Here is a 17,612-nt window from a genome sequence, read left to right as displayed (position 1 = left end):
AACTGTTTGTTGTACATCAGTGTAACCCTGATTTAATATGGTGGCACACAAAGGTATTTTATGTATGAGAGCTTAAGCAGACGAATGTATTTGCGGATATTTTTACGCGCGTGAAAATCACGCCTGTGAAATATGACAAAGTGAAACCATTGATTACAATGGTTTCATTCTCACAAGCATGTTTCTCGTGCACAATATCTATGTGTTGTCCTATTCTTTTTTTTTTATTTTCATGCGTAATATTACAGGGTTTGAACAGTAAAAATATAAAGAATCTCCAACACATGCTTTATTAAGACTTCCTACACATGGCCAAGTGCGATTTCAGGCCTTGAAACTCAGCCCAATATCGCGGTCATTTGATGTAGCAGTGGATGCGAGGTGCTTTGTGTCAAAACGCCTCAAACCACTTCAGTATAGCCATGTTCCTCTGGCACGACTTTCAGATGTGTTAGAGTAGTGTTTAATGCGATTGTTCCCAGCAAGAGAAACCACGTAATCTTTTAGATATGATACCTTTTAATGGATAACAAAAATACATGATGTAATAATAGCGAGCTTGCGAACCAACGCAGGGTTCTTCTTCAGGCTTAATGGATTGGATATGAAGAGGCATGAATATTTATACACACTTATAACATACATACTTATGACAAGGCACAGAAATGGATGTGATTGGTTCGCACTTAAAAGGAATTCTGCAACAGAAAACAAACTTTTTTTGTCTAGGCACTGATAGCGGAGTGAAAGTTTTATGGTCCCTAAATTACTGTTGGGGGGGGGGGGAGGTCAGCAGGCTTGAATTGCTACAAGAGGTACACAAACATTTTTAGCTAAACACTGATAAGGGAGTGAAAAAAGAAGGAACATCTAATTCCCAATGGACTCTGCCTAAAGAACCCAATTCTGCACACTTACAACACTCGTTATGCACAACGTATTTGCTACAGGACTTCTGAGAGACTGCGGAATCACCTTATCCATGTCTTCTACAGCAACAAGAATAAGGCCCTTGTGGACATACAAACTTTAAGAAATACACTTACAGAGGACATGAACCTGGAAATGCAACACTTTTATACAACACTACGATGCTGCCTTATTCAGAACAAGGAAAAGAAACTCCAGAGACTTCGACTCAAAGCAGGCCTGTACCCAAACACGGATCAGGAGCACCCCAAGTCTGGCAGGATGGAACAGAACCCCCAACGGCACACGGACAAAGGTAAAGTCAGCTGTGTTATCAATCTGTCATCTCACAACCCCAGTGAGGTGGAGCTCAGTGTCCTCTCCAGGGGACTTTCATTCTGTCCCACTAAAACACTTGACAAAACAGAACAGAGGAATATTTCAGAAGACTAAGACTGAAAGAGTTCTTCCATGATAAAGAGGACACAGGCCTTTCAAGCACACAAACACAGGAGAAACTTGGGGCCAAAAAGAAGTCTGATTGGATGCCCCCTCCTGGCCGGAATCCCACTTTGGACAAATACATAGACTCCTTTAGGTATGCGGTGCAATCCACTATACTGGACAAGCATGGAAGTGAAACATTTAATATCAATATGCAGGAAAGAAGGGCCATCCATGCACTTAAGAGCAACAAGGAAGTCACAATTAAGCCTGCAGATAAGGGTGGTGCTATAGTCCTTATGAACACATCGGACTACAAAAAAGAAGCAAACAGACAGCTGACGGACACCAGATACTACACCAAACTGAATCAAGACCCGACTCAGAAATATGTGAGGAAATTTAGAAGGGTCATCAGAAGCCTGTCTGTGGGCTCCACAAAACTTCTGGACTTGATACCAGAGAACCCCAAGGTGGGAACATTCTACATGCTTCCAAAACTACACAAAGCTGGCAACCCAGGAAGGCCGATTATCTCAGGTGTGTGAACCCTCACTGAAGGAATCTCAGGATGGGTGGAAGGCATCCTCAAACCACTGGTGAGAAACACAACCAGCTACCTGCAAGACACCACGGACCTACTGAAGAAACTGTCAACCGTAGGTCCCCTCCCCAATGGCACCATCCTGGCCACTATGGATGTGGAATCCTTGTATTCCAACATCCCACACGAGGATGGACTGACTGCCTGCCAGGCGCAACTTGAGGCCAATGGGGTCGCCTCTGATGCAGTGCTACAACTCACAAGATTCATTCTCACGCACAATTATTTCTCCTTTGGCAAAGAGAAATTTCTGCAACTCATGGGGACTGCCATGGGCAGTAAAATGGCACCGCAATATGCCAACCTTTTTATGGCAAAACTGGAGAGTGACTTTCTGGCCTCTTGCCCCAGCAAACCATTGGCCTACTTCCGCTACATTGATGACATCATGATCATCTGGACCCACACCAAACAAGAATTAATAAAATTCCATGAAAGATTCAATGCATTCCACCCCACCATGAAACTGACATTAAGCTACTCACATACAGAAATCAACTTTTTGGACACCCCCATAAAGATTTTAAACAACTCAATACAGACATCCCTATACCGAAAACCGATTGATCGGCCGACATACCTCAGATGGCACAGTTTTCATCCTAAACACATCAAAAAGTCCATTGTCTACAGCCAGGCCATCAGGTATAACCGGATCTGCTCCAACCTAACAGACAGAGAGGAACATTTGTACCATCTTAAAAGAACATTTATAAATCAGGGCTACCATCCCATCTCAATTGATGACCAAATCACCAGAGCCACCAGGATACCCAGAAATCAACTACTCCAATACAAGGAGAAGGAAAGAAACAATCGTGTGCCTCTAGTAGTGACCTACAATCTGCAACTAGAGGTACTAAGGAAAACCGCAAGAAAACTCCACCATACCCTGCACAAGGATGACCGTCTGAAAACCATATTCCCGGACCCTCCTCTTCTGTGTTACAGGCAACCTCCTAACTTGAGGAACTTTATAATCAGGAGTGCATTACCCTCTGACACACAAAAAGGAACTTATCCCTGTAATGTAAGGAGCTGCAAGACCTGCTCATATGTAAGGACCGTGCACAGGATACAGATTCCCAACACACAGCAGGACTATAAGATCCCGGGGACATTCACATGTTCCACGTCCAATGTTGTTTACCTGATCATGTGCAGTAAATGTCCTGTTGGGGGTCTTTATGTTGGAGAAACAGGACAGAAACTGAAAGCCAGGATGAGATCTCATCGCCACACGATTGAACACAGAAAAAGAGAATTGCCTGTGGCCGAGCACTTCTCTAACCATGGACATAACATAGCAGATATGAGAGTTTTGATATTGAAGGGTGGTTTCAAGTCACAAAACCACAGAAGAATTTGATAACAACCTTTGACACGCTGAATACTGGGTTAAATTATTTCCCAGGATTTATGTGTGAATGGGAAGTGTGAGACATGTATTGCACAGATAAGACCCCCATCAACTAAATTCAGGGACCATAAACTTTCACTCCCTTATCAGTGTTTAGCTAAAAATGTCTGTGTACCTCTTGTAGCAATTCAAGCCTGCTGAAACCCGCCCCCCAACAGTAATTTAGGGACCATAAAACTTTCACTCCGCTATCAGTGCCTAGACAAAAAAAGTTTGTTTGCTGTTGCAGAATTCCTTTTAAGAGCGAACCAATCACATCCATATCTATGCCTTGCCATAAGTATGTATGTTATAAGTGTGTATAAATATCCATGCCTCTTTAGATCCAATCCATAAGCCTGAAGAAGAACCCTGCGTTGCTTCGCAAGCTCGCTATTATTACATCATGTATTTTTGTTAGCCATTAAAAGGTATCATATCTAAAAGATTACGTGGTTTCTCCTGCTGGGAACAATCACATTTTGCTCTACTGGCTAACACGGTACCAGATCTTTTTTTCAGAGTAGTGTTTTTAATGGGAAACCTCGTATCATACTTGCGTGCACATCTTGCGCCATGTGATGCATTTTCCAGCCCCATTGAAAACACAGGGCAATGCTTTCCAAGTGAACACTCGAAGATAGGACATCATGCGATAGATTTGGAGCAAAGAGATATGACTTTATCCAGTTTTTGGATTGCTCTCATCGCACATTGGAGGGTAATTGCTGGGAATGTCGTTTTATAAGTATAGTTGGCTACTTTAAAGCTGCACTATGCAAATACTCCCATTGCTTTCAGAGTGACTTGCCTTTGTTTGCTATATGGTTGGTGGGATTTAACCCTATCGTGTCCCTACCAGTGCTTTTTGCAAACATGGTGATATGTCGTAAATGAGAGTTGGATCATGATCTGTGATATTTCATTCATCATAGCTCTTTGATTCCTTTTTTCTCTGTCTGTATTTGATATCTTATTTTGTTACCCTAGCAGTTATCTTGCTTTAATTTTAATCAACATTAATAAAGATTATATTTTTGATTCCAGTCTGTGAGCGCTAACTCTGATGTAGAACAAAAAAGGCTTGATTCAGTGGTAGTATAAGCACCTCTTTTATTACATACTTGTACATTCTCATCACACTCTCTTGTACCAGCTGCACATTCTAAACTTTCATTTTGTTAAAAAAATATAAAGAAATATAGAAAAAAAGTACGCATTTACAACATTAACTAAAAACTATATATACATTAGCCAAGAATTGTCTATGAAGTAATCTTAAAACAATAGATCATACAGTATAACAGCATGTGTTTTTCCACTTTCTATCTCTAATACCTTCATAGTGACCTATAAATCTATTTTATGCATTCGATCTGCTATCGGTGTGGCATGAGCACGGCAAGTTCTGTACTAAAGCCCTCACAACAATGGACAAAAATAGGACTAGGTACTGTACATGAGCTCTTTGTAACTGGATGAGACATTCCATATATCTTATGAAGTTACTTGAGCGTTTCATTGTGTTCATAGGCTGGATTGCTGTAGACTTCACTTTTCTCTTTTGTATGTCTAATGACGGGTTTGGTGCAGTATGTTTTGTTGATTGGTGGCCAGTTTTGATCCTTCTCTACTTCTCTAATAATTTTTCGGTAATGACTTCTTGATTTATAGTTGAAAAATCTCTTTATGAGGAGCCAAAGCTTTCTGTTCTCTATGATCAACTCCTAATATAAAAACATAAAGAAATATTAAATATTAGGACATCATTCAAATGTACATGAAATTAGCTAAACAGGTCAACTCATGTTTATGTGACCATTTCCTCGAAGTTTTAAGTTCAGAACTGTAAAGAGTAAATATATAAATAAAATGAAAATATGTATATACATACTGTATATACATTCATTGGTAGAAGTTTGTTAAAGGGGTTTTCCAAGCTAAAACTATGATGGCCTATTCTTAAAACAGATAATCAATATTCGATCAGCTGATATGAGGCTGCTGGGGACAGCCAGAATGTTCAGATGGTAATTGCCCAATTTGGCATTGCAGTTCTCTCCTACTGAAATAAATGTCATTCAGGACCCCTATTGTTCTGCCTTTGATGACCTATCCTAAGACTTGGTCATCAATAGTTTCAGTGTTTTTGTGTATGTTCTAAGCCCCATGTTTTCCCATCCCACCCAATGATCACATTTTACAATACTCAAAAATCTAATAATTTAGTGGTACCAAAGTAGTATCAAATTATAATATATAATTAATGTATTCCCTAACAAAGAGGTACATTTTTATCCAGTTGACCTTTTTCATTCCTTGAAGGAACTTTATATAGACCACAACTTTGAGGGATATTTCAGTTTTGGCAAATAGATATTATTCTTTGTGTAATAAAAACATACACTTTTCTAATATACATTATAAATTTTGTCTTATAGATATAATAAAACTTTCACTCCCTTATCAATGTCTAGTTAAAAATGTTTGTGTTTCTGTTGCAGTATTCCTTTAAAGGGGTTGTCCCGCTGCAGCAAGTGGGTCTATACACTTCTGTATGGCCATAATAATGCACTTTGTAATATACATTGTGCATTAATTATGAGCCATACAGAAGTTATAAAAAGTTTTATACTTACCTGCTCCGTTGCTGGCGTCCTCGTCTCCATGGTGCCGACTAATTTTCGCCCTCCGATGGCCAAATTAGCCGCGCTTGCGCAGTCCGGGTCTTCTGCAGTCTTCTATGGAGCCGCTCGTGCAGAATGCAGGCTCCGTGTAGCTCCGCCCCGTCACGTGCCGATTCCAGCCCATCAGGAGGCTGGAATCGGCAATGGACCGCACAGAAGAGCTGCGGTCCACGGAGACAGAGGATCCCGGCGGCCATCTTCAGCGGTAAGTATTGAAGTCACCGGAGCGCGGGGATTAAGGTAAGCGCTCCGGTAAGCTTTCTTTACCTCCCTGCATCGGGGTTGTCTCGCGCCGACCGGGGGGGGGGGTTGAAAAAAAAAAAACCCGTTTCGGCGCGGGACAACCCCTTTAAGTGCAAACCAATCACATCCATGTATGTGCTTTATCATAAATATGTGTGTATAAATATGCATGCCTCTTCAGATCTATTTTATTTAAGCCTCAAGAAAAACCCTGCATTGGTTTGGAAGCTCGCATTAACATCATATATTTATGTTAGCTATTAAAAGGAAGCATATCTACAAGATTACAAGGTTTCTCTTGCTGAGAACAATCACATTCAGTGTTTTTATGCAACGTTGCTAAGAGAAAATAGAAGGAAAGGGGGAAAAAAAGAGGAAACTGGGAAGCCTTTGCATGAGAGCGCGAGTGAGATATGCTGTCATGCACAGGCAAAAAACACGGGAAGATACGGCGTTCCATACCCCGGTAAAACACATACTGTAATCAGTCTCGCAATCGTCGGTTTTTCATATATGTAGGACTGATTTTTATCTATAGAAGTAAACACTGAAGATTCCTCTTGGATAGCAGCAAGTAGAAATCTTGCAAATAGTGAGAAACTGATACAGAAAAAAATATTGTATCTAAATATATTGTAGCTTATTGTGGAAAGAATAACATTTATTTGCTGAAACTGGATATGAATGAAATGCTATTCATTCTTCTTCTTGTAATGCTATGCAGATATTTCATTGACTACTCAGCTTAACATGTCACATAATGCAGGTAATAAAAATATAGAGTACAAATTAGACAGTCAATATGCATATTTCCAAGCAGGCATTGTAATATTCTCATAGTTGCTATTTGTAATTCATCCTATTACTAGTTATAGCTTTATTGGTGATTAATTTTAAACAGGTGAATAATTCTCCATGTAAATGTATTTACTAGATGTCATTAGATAAGAACTTACTTCAGCTAAGACCGAGACAACAACTGTGATAACCAGGGTGATAAAAATGGTGACTCTCCATGTCGTGGGTGTGCACACAATCTAGGAATAAAAACTCAGTATTAGCATAAATTAGAGATGATTGAGCTGTATACTCAATTCTGTACCTTTTGTAAAATGATCCATAAATAGGTCACGAAAATTTAGGACACCGATTCCAAATTATACGTTTTGAATAATTTACAGAAGGTGAAAGAGCAGTGCTGTTAATAAAGGTACCAGTCTAGATTGGAACCCTAAAGTGTACCACTAGTTATATGTTAGATTATATAAGGGTTGTAAAGGAGAAGCCTCCAGAGTTACCATAGAAACATTGAGTTGGAAGGGACCTCCAGGGCCATCGGGTCCAACCCCCCTGCTCAATGTAGGATCACTAAATCATCCCAGACAGATGTCTGTTTAGCCTTTGTTTGAAGATTTCCATTGAAGGAGAACTCACCACCTCCCATGGCAACCTGTTTCACTCATTGATCACCCTCACTGTCACTATATCAAATTAGGCTACAGGTCTCCCTATTCTCCCAACTGTATTTAAACTGCTCAACCATCATCAAACACTACCTGATGGTAAACACTAAGCATGATAATATCAGTATCAACTACAACATATTAATTTGACCCTCTTGACCTTTTCAGCTATTCCACACCCTTCAGCCTCATTATCACATGCCAGTTCTAAATCTTACCCATTACATTTTAATTATCATGCATATTGTTTTATCTCAAAGCTATTTTCCAAGAATGCATTTAATCAACGGTTCCTTGAACTGTTGTGTAACCCTGGCGTTCCCATAGATGCTTAAATGACTTAATACTATTTTCTTACCTCCAATACATTGTATATATCCTGTATGTCAGCAAATAACAAGAATATGCAGATTCCCACCTGGACCAACAATACAGCAGAAAATGCATCTAAAAAATAAGGTTTAGGTTTTAAGAATATGTTCTGTATTATTTCCATTCAATTGTAGTTATGAAGTTAACATGGAGAATGCTACTTACAGTTGCTATATATTGGCTGTCGAAAAGGCTTGCCTTTGGAGAAAACAAAAGCCACTATTATGCAATGGATAGTAGTCAGAGGCCACAAGGTTGTCGTCTCATAGCTTTTACGGCTCATGTTGACTTGAAAGCTTGAATGTGTATTTGAAGTCGTGTTGTAATTCAATGCACTGTTATTCAGAAGGCTAATGTTCCCATAGATGCAAGTGCTGAAAAAAAAAAAAAGGTTATTGTTTATCTATTAATGTAGTACAACTTTCTAATTTACTGTATTTTTGGTGAAATTAGATTTAGCACATATTTTGATATTTTACATCTCTCTTTTGTGGCGGTGAGGATATTTGCGGATAGATTCGTCTGTTGACCTACTTGCAGATATGACAGATTGTGTTGGGCCATACCAAAAACATTTATCACCCTTTCCTCCTAACCGCTCTCCAAGCTGATGATCAGCACCTGACTATTAGAGATGAGCGAACACCAAAATGTTCGGGTGTTCGTTATTCGGAACGAACTTCCCGTGATGCTCGAGGGTTCGTTTCGAACAACGAACCCCATTGAAGTCAATGGGCGACCAGAACATTTTTGTATTTCGCCGATGCTCGCTAAGGTTTTCATGTGTGAAAATCTGGGCAATTCAGGAAAGTGATGGGAATGACACAGTGACGGATAGGGCAGGCGAGGGGCTACGTGTTGGGCTGCATCTCAAGTTCACAGGTCCCACTATTAAGCCACAATACCGGCAAGAGTGGCCCCCCCCCCTCCCAACAACTTTTACTTCTGAAAAGCCCTCATTAGCATGGCATACCTTTGCTAAGCACCACACTACCTCCAACAAAGCACAATCACTGCCTGCATGACACTCCACTGACACTTCTCCTGGGTTACATGCTGCCCAACCGCCCCCCCTCCCCCCCCCCACAGCGCACACCAAAGTGTCCCTGGGCAGCCTTCAGCTGCCCTCATGCCACACCACGCTCATGTCTATTTAGAATTGCGTCTGCCATGACGAGGGACCGCAGGCACACACTGCAGAGGTTGGCACGGCTAGGCAGCGACCCTCTTTAAAAGTGGCGGAGCGATAGCCCACAATGCTGTACAGAAGCAATGAGAAATAGAATCCTGTGCCACCGCCATCAGGAGCTGCACACGTGGGCATAGCAATGGGGAACCTATGTGCCACACACTATTCATTCTGTCAAGGTGTCTGCATGCCCCAGTCAGACCGGGCTTTTTAATTCATAGACACAGGCAGGTACAACTCCCTATTGTGAAGTCCCTGTCGACCCACAGCATGGGTGGCTCCCTGGAACCCACCGGCGGTACACAGAAATATCCCATTGCATTGCCCAACACAGCTGAGGTAGTAATGTTGTGCTTAACCCTTTCCAATCCAATTTGTATATGGTTTTCCTAGGGGGCTTACTCTTTTTCTGCCGTTATACAACGGCGCTATATGCTGGCTAAAGCCAGTACTGCATGAGCTGACACGTAGGATAGGCTCCGACAGCAGAGAGGCTGGCAATATACAGTAAGAGAACCCCGACGGACGTCTACCAACAACGGAGCTGTACAGCCTTAAACCCTAATGTCTTCACAGGTCACACAGTGGACTGGAAAGGGTTAATGCAGGTGGGCTTCGGCCCACACTGCATGCCCCAGTCAGACTGGGGTTCTTTACAAGTGGACACATGTAGGTTAAACTCCCTGTGGACCCACTGCCTGGGTGGGTGCCAGGAAGCCACCGGCGGTACATAGAAATATCCCATTGCATTGCCCAACACAGCTGAGGTAGTAATGTCGTGCGTAATACAGGTGGGCTTCGGCCCACACTGCATGCCCCAGTCAGACGGGTTCTTTAGAAGTGTACAGATGTATTAAAAACTCAGTGTGCACCTACAGCATGGGTGGCTCCCTGGAACCCACCGGCGGTACACAAAAATATCCCATTGCATTGCCCAACACAGCTGAGGTAACGTCAGCTGTAATGCAGGTGGGCTAAAAATTAATTTGATTACACTGTAGGCGAGGGCCCACAAAAATTGCTGTATCAACAGTACTAATGTACATCCCAAAAATTGGCCATGGCCAGCCAAGAGGGCAGGTGAAACCCATTAATCGCTTTGGTTAATGTGGCTTAAGTGGTAACTAGGCCTGGAGGCAGCCCAGTGTAACGAAAAATTGGTTCAAGTTAAAGTTCCAATGCTTTTAAGCGCATTGAAACTTATAAAAATTGTTCTGAAAAATTATTTGAGTGAGCCTTGTGGCCCTAAGAAAAATTGCCCGTTCAGCGTGATTACGTGAGGTTTCAGGAGGAGGAGCAGGAGGAGGAGGAGGAGGAATATTAGACACAGATTGATGAAGCAGAAATGTCCCCGTTCTGGATGGTGAGAGAGAACGTAGCATCCATCCGCGGGTGCAGCCTACGTATTGCTTACGTATCGCTGCTGTCCGCTGGTGGAGAACAGAAGTCTGGGGAAATCCAGCCTTTGTTCATCTTGATGAGTGTTAGCCTGTCGGCACTGTCGGTTGACAAGCGGCTACGCTTATCTGTGATGATTCCCCCAGCCGCACTAAACACCCTCTCCGACAACACGCTAGCCGCAGGACAAGCAAGCACCTCCAGGGCATACAGCGCTAGTTCAGGCCACATGTCCAGCTTCGACACCCAGTAGTTGTAGGGGGCAGAGGCGTCACCAAGGATGGTCGTGCGATCCGCTACGTACTCCCTCACCATCCTTTTACAGTGCTCCCGCCGACTCAGCCGTGACTGGGGAGCGGTGACACAGTCTTGGTGGGGAGCCATAAAGCTGGCCAGGCCCTTAAAGACTGTTGCACTGCCTGGGATGTACATGCTGCTCGATCTACGCACATCCCCTGCTACCTTGCCCTCGGTACTGCGCCTTCTGCCACTAGCGCTGTCGGCTGGGAATTTTACCATCAGCTTGTCCGCAAGGGTCCTGTGGTATAGCAACACTCTCGAACCCCTTTCCTCTTCGGGAATCAGAGTGGGCAGGTTCTCCTTATACCGTGGATCGAGCAGTGTGTACACCCAGTAATCCGTAGTGGCCAGAATGCGTGCAACGCGAGGGTCACGAGAAAGGCATCCTAACATGAAGTCAGCCATGTGTGCCAGGGTACCTGTACGCAACACATGGCTGTCTTCACTAGGAAGATCACTTTCAGGATCCTCCTCCTCCTCCTCCTCCTCAGGCCATACACGCTGAAAGGATGACAGGCAATCAGCCGGTGTACCGTCAGCAGCGGCCCAAGCTGTCTCTTCCCCCTCCTCCTCATCCTCCTCATGCTCCTCCTCCTCCTCCTGTACGCGCTGAGAAATAGACAGGAGGGTGCCCTGACAATCCAGCGGCATACTGTCTTCCCCCGCCCCCGTTTCCGAGCGCAAAGCAGCTGCCTTTATGGTTTGCAGGGAATTTCTCAAGATGCATAGCAGAGGAATGGTGACGCTAATGATTGTAGCATCACCGCTCACCACCTGGGTAGACTCCTCAAAATTACCAAGGACATGGCAGATGTCTGCCAACCAGGCCCACTCTTCTGAAAGGAATTGAGGAGGCTGACTCCCACTGCGCCGCCCATGTTGGAGTTGGTATTCCACTATTGCTCTACGCTGCTCATAGAGCCTAGCCAACATGTGGAGCGTAGAGTTCCACCGTGTGGGCACGTCGCACAGCAGTCGGTGCACTGGCAGCTTAAAGTGATGTTGCAGGGTGCGCAGGGTGGCAGCGTCCGTGTGGGACTTGCGGAAATGTGCGCAGAGCCGGCGCGCCTTTACGAGCAGGTCTGACAAGCGTGGGTAGCTTTTCAGAAACCGCTGAACCACCAAATTAAAGACGTGGGCCAGGCATGGCACGTGCGTGAGGCTGCCAAGCTGCAGAGCCGCCACCAGGTTACGCCCGTTGTCACACACGACCATGCCCGGTTGGAGGCTCAGCGGCGCAAGCCAGCGGTCGGTCTGCTGTGTCAGACCCTGCAGCAGTTCGTGGGCCGTGTGCCTCTTATCGCCTAAGCTGAGTAGTTTCAGCACGGCCTGCTGACGCTTGCCCACCGCTGTGCTGCCACACCGCGCGACACCGACTGCTGGCGACATGCTGCTGCTAACACATCTTGATTGCGAGACAGAGGAGGAGGAGGAGGAGGGTGCTTTAGTGGAGGAAGCATACACCTCCGCAGATACCACCACCGAGCTGGGGCCCGCAATTCTGGGGGTGGGTAGGACGTGAGCGGTCCCAGGCTCTGACTCTGTCCCAGCCTCCACTAAATTCACCCAATGTGCCGTCAGGGAGATGTAGTGGCCCTGCCCGCCTGTGCTTGTCCACGTGTCCGTAGTTAAGTGGACCGTGGCAGTAACCGCGTTGGTGAGGGCGCGCACAATGTTGCGGGAGACGTGGTCGTGCAGGGCTGGGACGGCACATCGGGAAAAGTAGTGGCGACTGGGAACTGAGTAGCGCGGGGCCGCCGCCTCCATGATACTTTTGAAGGACTCAGTTTCCACAACCCTATACGGCAGCATCTCAAGGCTGATGAATTTTGCTATGTGGACGGTTAACGTTTGAGCGTGCGGGTGCGTGGCGGCGTACTTGCGCTTGCGCTCGAACACTTGCGCAAGCGACGGCTGAACGGTGCGCTGAACTACACTGCTGGATGGGGCCGAGGACAGCGGAGATGAGGGTGTGGGTGCAGGCCATGAGGCGGTAGTGCCTGTGTCCTGAGAGGGGGGTTGCATCTCAGTGGCAGGTTGGGGCACAGGGGGAGAGGCAGGGGTGCAAACCGGAGGCGGTGAACGGCCTTCGTCCCACCTTGTGGGGTGCTTGGCCATCATATGTCTGCGCATGGTGGTGGTGGTGAGGCTGTTGGTGTTGGCTCCCCGGCTGAGCTTTGCGCAACAAAGGTTGCACACCACTGTTCGTCGGTCGTCAGGCGTCTCTGTGAAAAACTGCCAGACCTTAGAGCACCTCGGCCTCTGCAGGGTGGCATGGCGCGAGGGGGCGCTTTGGGAAACACTTGGTGGATTATTCGGTCTGGCCCTGCCTCTACCCCTGGACACCGCACTGCCTCTTGCAACCTGCCCTGCTGATGCCCTTGACTCCCCCTCTGAAGACCTGTCCTCCTGAGTAAGCGTTGCACACCAGGTGGGGTCAGTCACCTCATCGTCCTGCTGCTCTTCCTCCGAATCCTCTGTGCGCTGCTCCCTTGGACTTACTGCCCTTACTACTACCTCACTGCAAGACAACTGTGTCTGATCGTCATCATCCTCCTCACCCACAGAAAGTTGTTGAGACAGTTGGCGGAAGTCCCCAGCCTCTTCCCTCGGACCCCGGGAACTTTCGAATGGTTGGGCATCAGTGACGATAAACTCCTCTGGTGGGAGAGGAACCGCTGCTGCCCAATCTAAGCAGGGGCCTGAGAACAGTTCCTGGGAGTGTTCCCGCTCCTGAGCAGGTGTCATTGTAGTGGAGTGAGGAGGCTGGGAGGAAGGAGGAGCAGCAGACAGAGGATTCGGATTTGCAGCAGTGGACGGCGCAGAACTGCGTGTTGACGATAGGTTGCTCGAAGCACTTTCTGCCATCCAGGACAGGACCTGCTCACACTGCTCATTTTCTAATAACCGTCTCCCGCGTGGACCCATTAATTGGGCGATGAATGTGGGGACGCCAGAAACGTGCCTCTCTCCTAATCGCGCAGCAGTCGGCTGCGACACACCTGGATCAGGAGCTTGGCCTGTGCCCACACCCTGACTTGGCCCTCCGCGTCCTCGGCCGCGTCCACGTCCTCTAGGCCTACCCCTACCCCTCAGCATGCTGTATTACCAGTGATTTGATTTCACAGGCAGGAAATAAATTGGCGCAAGACTGCAGGCCAAATATAATTTTTGCCCTTTTGGGAAAACGAAAGGCCCCACTGCCTCTAGTGAATGAATAATCTAAGTTTAATAACTGTGCTGTGTCCCTGCTTATGTGTCACAGAACGTGAGGGTAGCAGAGTTATTATAACTCTGGCAGAGCAGGTATTTTTTTTTCCCAATTAAGGAAAGCAAATGGCGAAGCCAGCAGTAAAGCGTAGCTGGCTGCGTATGATTTAGCAATGTTTTTCACGCAGCTCACACGTGTCCACAGGCGTTAGGACGGACAGAGGCTGGACAAATAGATTTGTTTTCAGTTTTTTCCCACCAAAAGGCAGCACTGCGTATATTCAATGAACATGAGAAGTGTAATAACTGTGCTGTGTCCCTGCTTATGTGTCACAGAACGTGAGGGTAGCAGAGTTATTATAACTCTGGCAGAGCAGGTATTTTTTTTCCCAATTAAGGAAAGCAAATGGCGAAGCCAGCAGTAAAGCGTAGCTGGCTGCGTATGATTTAGCAATGTTTTTCACGCAGCTCACACGTGTCCACAGGCGTTAGGACGGACAGAGGCTGGACAAATAGATTTGTTTTCAGTTTTTTCCCACCAAAAGGCAGCACTGCGTATATTCAATGAACATGAGAAGTTTAATAACTGTGCTGTGTCCCTGCTTATGTGTCACAGAACGTGAGGGTAGCAGAGTTATTATAACTCTGGCAGAGCAGGTATTTTTTTTTCCCAATTAAGGAAAGCAAATGGCGAAGCCAGCAGTAAAGCGTAGCTGGCTGCGTATGATTTAGCAATGTTTTTCACGCAGCTCACACGTGTCCACAGGCGTTAGGACGGACAGAGGCTGGACAAATAGATTTGTTTTCAGTTTTTTCCCACCAAAAGGCAGCACTGCGTATATTCAATGAACATGAGAAGTGTAATAACTGTGCTGTGTCCCTGCTTATGTGTCACAGAACGTGAGGGTAGCAGAGTTATTATAACTCTGGCAGAGCAGGTATTTTTTTTCCCAATTAAGGAAAGCAAATGGCGAAGCCAGCAGTAAAGCGTAGCTGGCTGCGTATGATTTAGCAATGTTTTTCACGCAGCTCACACGTGTCCACAGGCGTTAGGACGGACAGAGGCTGGACAAATAGATTTGTTTTCAGTTTTTTCCCACCAAAAGGCAGCACTGCGTATATTCAATGAACATGAGAAGTGTAATAACTGTGCTGTGTCCCTGCTTATGTGTCACAGAACGTGAGGGTAGCAGAGTTATTATAACTCTGGCAGAGCAGGTATTTTTTTTCCCAATTAAGGAAAGCAAATGGCGAAGCCAGCAGTAAAGCGTAGCTGGGTGCGTATGATTTAGCAATGTTTTTCACGCAGCTCACACGTGTCCACCGCCCGTAAGGACGGACACAGGCTGGACAAATAGATTTGTTTCCACTTGTTTTTCCACCAAAAGGCAGCACTGCGTATATTCTATGAATAATAACTGTGTTGTGGCCCTGCCTATACAATTCTTTCCCTGCAGTATCAATGGAGGGTGGAATGCTCTGCAGAGGCGATTTTGAGAAGCCCAAAAAAAATGCAGCACAGCTAACAGCAGCCTGGACAGTACTGCACACGGATAAATATGGCCCTAGAAAGGACCGTTGAGGTTCTTGAAGGCTACACGCACTCCTAACACTCTCCCTGCCTATGCAGCACTTCTGTCCCTAATGCCGGGTGCAACGCTCTGCAGAGCCGATTTTGAGAAAAAAAAAATGCCACTGCTAACAGCAGCCAACACACAGCTATCAGTGGCCCTAATAAGGACCTTTGGGGGGTCTTGAAGCCTACACTAACTACCAATTCTTTCCCTACAGCAGCTCCGGTATAAACAGCACTGTCCCTCATCTAACTCACACCGCATCTGAGGCGAGCCGCGGGAGGGGCCGACTTTTATATTAGGCGAACACCTGATCTTCCCAGCCACTCACAGCAGGGGGGTGGTATAGGGCTTAAACGTTGCAGGGGGAAGTTGTAATGCCTTCCCTGTCTTTCAATTGGCCAGAAAAGCGCGCTAACGTCTCAGGGAAGGAAGTGAAAGTAACCAGAACACCGCATGGTGTTCGTTACGAATAACGAACATCCCGAACACCCTAATATTCGCACGAATATCAAGCTCGGACGAACGCGTTCGCTCATCTCTACTGACTATCCATTTTTCTGTACTATCAATGCTGGCTGTTATTGTCTTTATAATGATATGGTGTATATATACTGCATTTGATGTTCATACTGACATCTGAAGATATGCCTTAATATATCATTCATCTTCTGACTTATACAGCATGGATATTCAGTTTATATAGATACACATATCAATGTTGAAGATTGTACTATTAGAGCCCATCATATAAAGACATTCTGTTTTGCAACAGAGTCTGACCATCGCACTATTCACTGTCCATCCAGATAGTTTGGCTATCCCCGTCAGTCCTAAAATAGTGAATGGAGTGGTGGTCAAGCATTTAGACTGACATTCCATTCACTACGGGGACTCAGGGTTACATACATAGGGGTATAATATTCTTGTGATCTCTGGAGTTATTGAACCCTTAATGGCCATTAGAGATGAGCGAGCGTATTCGCTAAGGCAAACTACTCGAGCGAGTAGTGCCTTATGTGAGTACCTGCCCGCTTGTCTCAAAAGATTCAGGTGCTGGCGGGGGGCGGGGAGAGCGGGGAGGCACGGGGGGGGAGATCTCTCTCACTCTTTCCCCCCGCCCCATCCTGCTCACTCCCGCAGCTCACCGCTCTCCTTCGCCGGCACCCGAATCTTTTGAGACGAGCGGGCAGGTACTCGCATAAGGCACTACTCACTGGAGCAGTTTGCCTTAGCGAGTATGCTCGCTCATCTCTAATGGCCATACATTTATCACCTATGCTATGGATAGCTGATAAATGTATTTGGGACATTTAATAATGAAATAGTGAAGAAATGTAGTATATACAGATGTAGCAATCATTAAGATGACAGGCGCATCATGATAACTTGATTTCCAGTCACTGGCGTAACTGCAGGGGATGCTGTTGCACTCAGGCCCAGGAGCCTTAGGGGGCCCATAAGGCCTCTCTTCTCTATATAGGGAGCCCAGTACTATGAATAAAGCATTATAGTTTGGGGCTGTGTTATAGGTTTTGCATTGGGGCCCAGGAGCTTCAAGTTATGTCTCTGCGTTAAGTGGTTAAGAAAAGTTGGGGGGTCCCAAGATAAACTTTTGCACCCGGGCCCATGAACCTTTAACTATACCCTTGTTCCAGCATTGTAGTTGAGTTAGCATAACAAACTAAATGTCAAGTTAACATCTGCTACATCTATAGATGGCTAGTCATACAGCTTTTATTATAAGTGCTACCTTACATTGATGCTATGAAATGCCTGGTGCCACTATTGCACAATGGAACCATTATATGGTTCCTTAA

The 17,612-nt window shown here is 45.6% G+C and overlaps 1 protein-coding gene across 1 annotated transcript in view; it reads right to left on the bottom strand.

Annotated features, from left to right (window-relative positions):
- Positions 1-4,452: 4,452 nt before the first annotated feature.
- LOC136626953 (probable cation-transporting ATPase 13A4) overlaps positions 4,453-17,612 on the bottom strand; it is a 58,032-nt gene continuing 44,872 nt past the window's right edge. The window contains exons 27-30 of the mRNA XM_066601911.1: positions 8,287-8,495; positions 8,108-8,196; positions 7,243-7,323; positions 4,453-5,083 (exon numbers count right to left, since the gene is read on the bottom strand). Of these exons, the coding sequence (XP_066458008.1) occupies positions 4,862-5,083; positions 7,243-7,323; positions 8,108-8,196; positions 8,287-8,495 (601 nt within the window). The 3' untranslated portion in view covers positions 4,453-4,861. The remainder of the gene's footprint in view (positions 5,084-7,242; positions 7,324-8,107; positions 8,197-8,286; positions 8,496-17,612) is intronic.

This window comes from Eleutherodactylus coqui, chromosome 1, assembly GCF_035609145.1.
Source record: "Eleutherodactylus coqui strain aEleCoq1 chromosome 1, aEleCoq1.hap1, whole genome shotgun sequence".
Taxonomy (NCBI): Eukaryota; Metazoa; Chordata; class Amphibia; order Anura; family Eleutherodactylidae; genus Eleutherodactylus; species Eleutherodactylus coqui.
This window is presented reverse-complemented; position numbering and strand designations above follow the sequence as displayed.